Source organism: Kryptolebias marmoratus, linkage group LG16, assembly GCF_001649575.2.
Source record: "Kryptolebias marmoratus isolate JLee-2015 linkage group LG16, ASM164957v2, whole genome shotgun sequence".
In the NCBI taxonomy this organism is placed as follows: domain Eukaryota; kingdom Metazoa; phylum Chordata; class Actinopteri; order Cyprinodontiformes; family Rivulidae; genus Kryptolebias; species Kryptolebias marmoratus.
Window position 1 is genome coordinate 5,139,556 of NC_051445.1, and position 8,456 is coordinate 5,148,011.

At 40.0% G+C, this 8,456-nt stretch overlaps 2 protein-coding genes across 3 annotated transcripts; both read right to left on the bottom strand.

The window, feature by feature from the left end:
* Window positions 1–214: 214 nt before the first annotated feature.
* On the bottom strand, window positions 215–7,519 carry LOC108243238. Of its 2 annotated transcripts, XM_017428545.3 has the most exons (5): window positions 3,646–7,519; window positions 1,885–2,977; window positions 1,603–1,758; window positions 1,041–1,133; window positions 215–895 (listed from the first exon to the last, which is right to left on the bottom strand). In XM_017428545.3, the coding sequence occupies exons 2-5, from the start codon at window positions 2,899–2,901 to the stop codon at window positions 575–577; spliced, it is 1,587 nt and encodes a 528-aa protein (XP_017284034.1). In that variant the 5' UTR covers window positions 2,902–2,977; window positions 3,646–7,519; the 3' UTR covers window positions 215–574. The 2 variants fall into 2 exon arrangements, with proteins under 2 accessions (XP_017284034.1, XP_037836338.1); XM_037980410.1 differs by having other exon boundaries at window positions 1,885–7,519.
* On the bottom strand, window positions 3,398–7,842 carry LOC112449724. The gene is made up of 2 exons (XM_025008658.2): window positions 7,518–7,842; window positions 3,398–6,291 (listed from the first exon to the last, which is right to left on the bottom strand). Exon 2 carries the CDS (start codon window positions 6,284–6,286, stop codon window positions 3,647–3,649), a length of 2,640 nt encoding a protein of 879 aa, XP_024864426.1. The 5' UTR covers window positions 6,287–6,291; window positions 7,518–7,842; the 3' UTR covers window positions 3,398–3,646.
* Between the last annotated feature and the right edge of the window lie 614 nt (window positions 7,843–8,456).

Here is an 8,456-nt window from a genome sequence, read left to right on the forward strand (position 1 = left end):
ACCCAATATTAATTCTTCACCTTTATCCAAGTTAAATTATTTACATTTTAGTTTTGGAACCAAACTAATATATTGAAATTGAACCCATCAAATATATATACCTTGCATTAATTAATTCATTGGCACCATGAAAGTCTTTTTTTTTATATTTCATAAACTTGGTTTCATAAACAATTTGCATCACTCACATCACACTTAACACACTCCAGCAACAGTTTTTTTCTAAGCCATTTATTCCTCAAGTAAAAAAGGACAAAAAAAGTTGCATGTTCAGACAAACAAATATAAACATGTCATTGTTGCTCTACATCAGAGCAATGAAATAAAGACAATATGGCTTATCAAGCAAAATTAAATGGACAGAAAGCATTCACTGTTGTTGTACTGTTCAAACACATCTGAACTTGAAGGAATGTTGCATCTCTAAACATCATCAAAGAACTAAAATTCCAACAAAAGCACTCCATGAAAGTGACCCCGTGAGCCTGTATAACAAAGTGCTGTGAGGTGGTCTACCTCTTAAATAGATGCCAGTGGCAACTACATGCACACATTAAGCACACACAAATATACACTACTGTGCAGTTTTGAGTTCACCACTGAGTTTGCGAATCTTGGAAGTCATCTTGTTGGAACCAAGCTCCATCAGGATCTTCTGAAGGGCCTCAAAGGTGAACCTGAAACCCTGTGGATACTCCATGTTAAGAGCATAGCAAAGTCCAAAGAGCATTGCCACTCCAGCTGCAAGAGAAGGCAACTCATTGAGGACTTCCACACCATCAATGACAATCCCAACGTCTTGGGGCTGCTGTAGAAGGCTTGAATTCTCTCTGAAGACGAAGACTGCCATGATGGTCCTCTCCAGCTCCTGCTCGGCTTGATCTTTCTGGGAGACCTGAGGCAAAATATACGAAATATGCAACTGAACAACTGCAGTCTGGCACACCTCATTAATCACTATATACTGTATAATGGCATAGGTGGTCTCCCGTGATGAATAAAGTTGAATCATCATTGTGACAGAAAATATCTGGACATACCATGTATTCCTTTATAAGGTCCTCAACACGTTCTCCCAGGTAGATGATGAGAGCTTTGAGGATACACTCCCTTCTGAAATCTGCATCAGCACCCTTTAGGGACAATCAAAATGGTTATTATGCGATGTGTACACTAGTCTAGCAACTTAATTCCCAGCTCTACCATAAACAGTGCTTTTACAGTGTGTGCCTGGTCAATACTGAATCCATGGCAGACTAATTGAAAGCAGTGAAAATGTAAAGCCATTCTAGTACATCTGCCAGAGGTCACTAGTAGTCCCTCTTTAAATATGAAGACAGACTGGATGGCTCCTGTTTGGGTTCCTATAGTGACAGGTGCAGTGACAGGTGCAGAAATTATTTTCTATGCGCTACTACAAATTAATGTACTCATAGGTGGCACATGTTTTTCTGTTTTTAAATGGTTGATAGTGAATATGGTGCAAAACTTGGCACACAATAACAATGCCATGTACATCAATTGCACATCATCTGCACATCCTCTTCATGTAGAAGGATTGAGGGCTGTCGTTAGTGGCTAATTATATACTGCACATCATACCTGGTCAAGAAACTCAAGGATCGTGGCAGTTTTTGCTTTAGTGATCCCTCCTTTCTTTCTGAAGATCTTCAGCAGCTGCGGGGAGTGCTTGTCCAGGTGCGCCATAAATCTGGTCAGGAGGGGAACTGCAGTAACCCGCAGAAACTCTGCATCAACCTGCACACAAGAAAACATTGCGAAATACACTTAAAATTTAAGAATAATGTGAAATAAAGAAAATAAAAAAACAAAACATTTTCTCATCTATGGGCTTAAGTATACAAAAAGTTGTAAAAAGTGTACCTCTTCCATCTGAAATAAAGCTGGCCATCTTTCCATGAGGTTATCGATGGTTGGCTTCTGATCCACAATCTCTTGCCTCCTGAACTGAAAAGTCCTGGCCATCTTCTCCCGTATGGTTCTCTCATTGTTTCTTATCTTTATTTCAGTCAGAAGAGATGCTCTTTCTTTCTCAAGGTTTTCTGGACTGTCTCCGCTGGGTTGAGGATAGTAATTGGTCTCACCTCTTCTCGCCTTTTTCACATTCTTTGCTGGGAAGGGAGTAGCATCTTCTCGTGATTTGGATTTCAGTGTGTTCACCATGAGCTCAGACGAAAGTCCATGTGACCTCAGCTGAGTGCGGTAGTTGCTCATCTTGCTCTTGAGCTTCAGTTTCCATCCATAACTCTCATTGAAGGAGTCTGGTTGTCTCAGGCAGGGATGTTTCCCTGTCAGAGCCTCTGCAACATCACTCAGGTCTGCATCAGTGGGGTACGCCTTGTAGGAAAAAATCTTCTCTGCCAATCTTTCCAGTATGTCGGACAGCATTTTTGATGAAGGTGTCAGTCTGGTTTGGTTCTGTGCATATTCTGAATTCCCTCGCTGAAGTTGACCTTCTGTTTCGAGGGAGAAAGGCGGGATGATGAATTCCTTTGGCCCCGGCTCTTTTCTCAGTCCCTCACTGTCAGAGCTGTGGCTGAGTATGACCGTGTCATCTGTATCAGTGTTTCGTGAGGAAAGGCTTGTGTCTAAGTCACTCAGATCAGATGGGACACTTTCAATGAAACTCAGAACAATATCAGGAGCAGCTTGTATGATCTTGATTGTAGTAAGGTCTTTGATCATGGACGTTGCGCTCAAGTTAACAAATGTTCCACCAAAGTCATCATCCTTGTACTGCAGCCTGATGTCTCCAGAAAGTTTGCATACATTTTTGACCTGTTCAATGAGCTCCTCAACTGTGTCCGGCACCCTTGATAATTCCATCCTCTCAGCGCTTTCGTCACCCAACAAGATGAGGAGTCGGACGGGAGTCGCCATATTGCAAAGTTGGATCTCGAGTTGTTGATGTAGATGCCCTGACAGTCAGTGATGTTCAGGAAGCTGGAGTCAAAACCTGGGTGGCAGGAGAATAAAACGAAAGACAGAAGGAAAGAGAAATTATTAATTCACATTCACAACCACCTTGTGTCAACATACAGATGAGATGAAAGCTTTGAGTTGTAATAAGTAAGGTGCATCAGTGCCCCTTTAAGTTAATCTAATATAAAACAATGCGTATGCACCCCTTTTATATCAGTACAAGTGCCCCTGTCTGTTAGTCCATTGTCACAGTATGTCAGCCCCTCAAGGTTAGTCTAGTCACACGGTTTATCCATGCCACATTAGAGGCAGGTCATGTAATTCTTTTAGAAGTTAATTTCCTTAAAACATGCTGCCCATTGACAAATGTTACCTTTTTCACAAATAATTACCACCACCATGCCATTCTAAATATTCATTTCAAATTTCAAGTAGGCATTTTTGTCACCTAGTAAATACAAGGTTAATACTAAGTAAATATTCTGGAAAATATCCCATTAGAAATATTCAGCACAGTTGCAATGGGCTGCATAGTTGCAATACCCATTCTGCCCACCATGCATACTCTACCTTTAAGTTAGTACAGTGTCAGTTTAGTGCAGATTTTGAAAAGTGATAAGTAGAATGAATTACATTAAAATAGAATGATTTCATGAATATGCAGATCTTAAATGTTAAAAAAGAGAAAAATATTATGCATACCTTAAATTTGAATATATCTTTTCAGGGTAATGAAACGCACTCCTCCCACAGTGTAAGCTACCAGGGGATATGGATCAGTCAGTTCATCTGATTCCACAAGTATTATGTCATTGGTAGGGCTCACTTCAACTTCGAAGGCCCTGAAGTGTTCCCAGTGCCACACTCTCAGTTTCTTAACAATGAAAAAAAGTCTCTCCTTCAGAATAAACATGTGGATGATCTCAGTAAATTCTGGAATCCCTTCCAAAGACCCATGTGCAAGTATCATTCCATTTCTGTAGTTGAATCCATTGAAAGTGACACTTTTAGCCAGGCACACATTATCCATTGTTGGGTGCTTGAGCCGTATAGCTTGTGCAATATCTTCTTTTAACACATCAACAGAAAGAGTTGAGACAGTTGACACTTCCAGAAGAGGTTTTTGAGGGTACATAAATATCTGCTGTGCCATATGAAATTGGTGTCGCTCCGCCAAAGACAGCAAAACATTCTTTAAAGATCTTGTATAACGAACAACTCTTTTAAAAAAACTGTGCTTGGCTTCATATCTCAAAGTCCAAAGACAGACTAATGGTCCAAATTTACGAATTAGCTGAGGATAATGTTCCAAAAGATGATGCTTAGGCAGTAGACGGTAGTCTGGGAAAACCTCTTGAAGTCGAACTCTGTGCTCTGATATCTTGAAATTCAAATACGCGATTGATTCCTCTGTATGGACAGGTGAGACAATAAGCTCCACTAGATCTTTTAAGTCACCCAATATTTTCCATGCTGGTTCATCCACAGGTACCTTTTGGCCGACAAGGAATGAGAAAAACCTTAAGAGACTCCAGTTTTCGTGAGAATTGCCTCCTATTGTCTTTCGAGATGCAAAGTTCAATGGCACTGGATGGGGACAATTAACTTTGTCTGTCCACTTAAAGGGGAAAGCTAGTATGGACTCATTTAAATATGCAAGAGTAAAGTACTTCTTGGATGTGAAAACAGAAAGACAAAGCGCAATCTCTGCCGGTACGATTCCTTCAAATAAATCATGGACAACATCTGGGGGGAAACCCGTGGTAACTTTGAAATGACTGAGTTTCTCAGAGAGGACACATCTCTTCTTGACACCACAGAAATTACTTAGAGAATCTTGTTCAAGGATTTTAAGGTGTTCTGAGTGAATCTGTTCTGTTCTTAATGTAAACACTCCACTATCTACAGTTTTAGTTTGAATTTCTGATCTAGATGCTGTACAAAATCGACACAGGTGACCACTTGAAAAGCTTTCAACAAACCCAGCGATACCATGTGCTCCAAGGTTATCGGCTATCACACACTGGATCGTTCCCCTAACACATTTCCCTAACTTCTGCAAAAAGACACCGTGCTCTTCTAATGAAATTAAATCACTTATGAGTGGCTCGAGTACAGTCTCATAGCCATACACTTTCAAATCATCACTTTTGACTAGAAGAGCCAAGTAAATTGATGACAGTGAAGACTGACAACCAGGGATCAGATTGCCTAAAGTCCAATAGAAGGCACAGATTTTATGTTTTCTCCGTGATGTCCCAATTGGGTTGCAGATTTCGTACTCGTCTACATAAAGATTTAGTGAAATGGCACAGTCTGCAGACAGAAGTGTGTTTTTCTGAAAAAAATCACCATCAAAAGGACAACTATATACTGTTTGATCGCTCTCTGGTGACTGATATCTCTCTCTCAAATGCACAGTTTTTGCCAGAATTACATCTGAATTTAGAATTTGCTGCAATGTTTTCAGCACAGATACATACTGCAATGATTTTTGGTTTCTTTTATCAAGAATGTATTCCAAGGGAGACACTACACAGAATTCTCTTTTATAATATGACTTGCGCTTCCAACTAGTAGACAATGGCCCTTGTTTCCCTATTGCTTTATGAATTGGGTGTGAAGAACAAAGAAAAGTGGCCAATTGTTGAACAACAGATGCTTCCACATGACAATTATTATCTTCCAAATGCTGGTTAATTGCTGCTATACTACCCGGCACAGAGACATCTCCAATGAGATGTTCTAGCTCCTCAAGCAATTCATTTACAGCTGTAGCCGAGACTAAATATGTATGTTCTAATTTAAGTAAAAGTGAAGCTAATTTCAGTTCAACTTCCTTTTCCAAATCTCTTGACTCTTCAGTGGTTAGCTCTATTTCTTCATTCAAGTCATAGTCAGATGGATTGGAAATGAGTGACGTGACAACTATTCCACTTTTAAAGTCATTAATGGTGCATGACTGATGTTTTCTCCATTTATGGCTCCGGAAACTGCTGTATATGTTGGTTTTGTATGAGCAACCATCAAACATACATGGGACTACTTCATATTTTCTCAGATGTTCATAGATATGTTGGAAAAAAACGTGCTCAGTAGAAAGCTGATTGTTTCCACAAATGTAACACTTGAAAGAAGAGTGTCTTTGTTGGGACTCCAGAGAAGGATGATTTCTAGAGAGATGTTTCTGAAGACCATTCCATGTCTTGGACGAACAGGGACATTGTGCGTGGATGCATGGATAGGGACGCCGCCTACCGTGAAACCGATGGTCAATTCTCAAGTGTTTCAGTATCTCAGATCTTCTTGAAAAATGCTTGCTGCATTCTTTGCATTTCCACATCCAACCTAAAAAAAGGAAAGCAGACCAGTAAATATTTAGAAAATGCAATGAACAGAAATCTTAGTTTGTTTAGTTTTAATGACAGTCTGGTAATCTATATATCTAAATACAATGTTGAGTCTAGCGGTAGTAAAGAACAATGAGCTGCATGTTTTGTATGAACTAAGATATACACAGAAATTCATTCATTCAACATCATTATAGCTACTACTGCGCTCTTATAATCAGAGCCACCCTAATGTAAAAATGACTGCAGGCAAATGCAACACTGTACTTGCCCCCCCCCCCTTTCATTAGAGATTTGCTTTAATAGAGTAAGCTTGGTTGAAGTTGGCATGTTCACTTTTTGAAGCACTCTGCCTGCCACACTGATCTTGCAGACCACTTCGACTGAAATAAAATAAATAAATTAATTAATTAAATCGTTTGGTCCACTTAATCTTGTCTCCACATTCATTAGGTTTTTCTGAACGTTGCAACCCAACAGTTTTACTGGCTCAACGATATTTTAACAATGGGCACGTGCGAAATCACACTTCATAAGATACCTGCCAGCATGCCATGACATATCTCTGAAAACACAATGCATTCGGAAAATGAAGTTCTTAACCTACAGTAAATGGGGCAGTGTCGTGAACAAAATGCATGAAAACCAGTTGTAGAGCCGAACAAAAAGTTTAAGGCTTAACAAGGAGATTCGCTTACCGAGAGCATATCCTGTGAAACCGTTTTAACAGTTGGACAAACCAGCATGGCGAACACTGGGAAACATCACCGACCATACCATACAAGTATAATGCATGCACAAAACACCATTAATTTTCAACGGGCCTCGCTACCATTAACAAACTGGGACTTTACAATCATAGTGGTATAAACACACTAGACTAACTAATTGCTAACATGGCTTTACATGGGTTAAGCTAGTCAAGTTCACCGTGTAGCCGAGCTAACCGTGGTGGAAGCTATTGATTGGTAACGAATTATGCCTACCTTGATTAATTCCAGCTACAACCGAACAATGTACACATAGTTATATTTCTCGTGAAATACGTGTAAGTTCAGAAATTACACCACATTTAACCCAGCGAAAAAGAAAGCGTTTACTGGGATACCCACATTTAGGCGGGACTTTCAGCTTGCTAACCAGGTGACATTAACTCAGTCTTTTGCATTAATACAATTGTAGGCTTGTTAAGACACGTTTACATCAGCTTAGTTTAGTACTTACCGCAGGTTTATTCTTTGATGACGTGCTCGGACGTTAATCATTCCTTCTTCCCCATGCCGAAACGGACGAAGCTCTCCAAGCACTTCTCCCCAACTTCTTCTCACGTGACTCAGATTGAAAATATGACATCATTTCCTTTCAGCATGTTTTGAGAGGAACCAAAATATTTGCTTTCTTCCCTTCAGAAGTGTTATTAATTCAGTCTGAATCAAAATTGACACCTCAGAATGCAAAAAAATAGACTTTCACAACCAAGTCAATTATTTTACATTGTATTCAATGGTAGTTATTAGCTTGAATGAACAACTCTGTGCTACACTTTTTCCAGTGTGAGAGGATCTGTCCATAGGACCACTAGAGGCTGTACAGAGTTGGGCTTCATGGAAGAGTGATAGAAAAATACATGATGTAAAGAAACAAAAAAGACAGACTGTTTGGAATTTGTCAAGGGGCATATTAGAGACTCCCCAGACATGTGGAAGAAGGTGCTATGGTCAGAGGAGACCAAACTCAAACTTTTAGGCCATTGAGGGCACCATGTATGAGGCAAATTTGGACTGGGAAACTGGTCAAAGTTAAAGGAAACATATGGAGCAAGATACAGATAAGTTCTTAAGAGAAACTTGTCGGACTCTTCCAGAGATTTGAAACTGAGACAGAGGTTCACCTTCCAGGAGGACAATTACTCTAAACATACTGCTCAAGCAACATTCTACTGGTTAAAAGGAAAATTAGTTAAATGTCTAGTAATGGTCCAGTAAAAGCCCAGACCTCAGTCCAACTGAGAATTTATCCATCGCCTGTGGCTTATTTTTGGTTGGGTCGTAAAGGCAACAGGAAAGAAACCCAGACACTCTTCTCCCAAGCCACACTACAACTCCTTCTAGGGTATCCCAAGGTGTTCTCGGGCTAGAGAGGATACATAACTCCTCCAGCGAG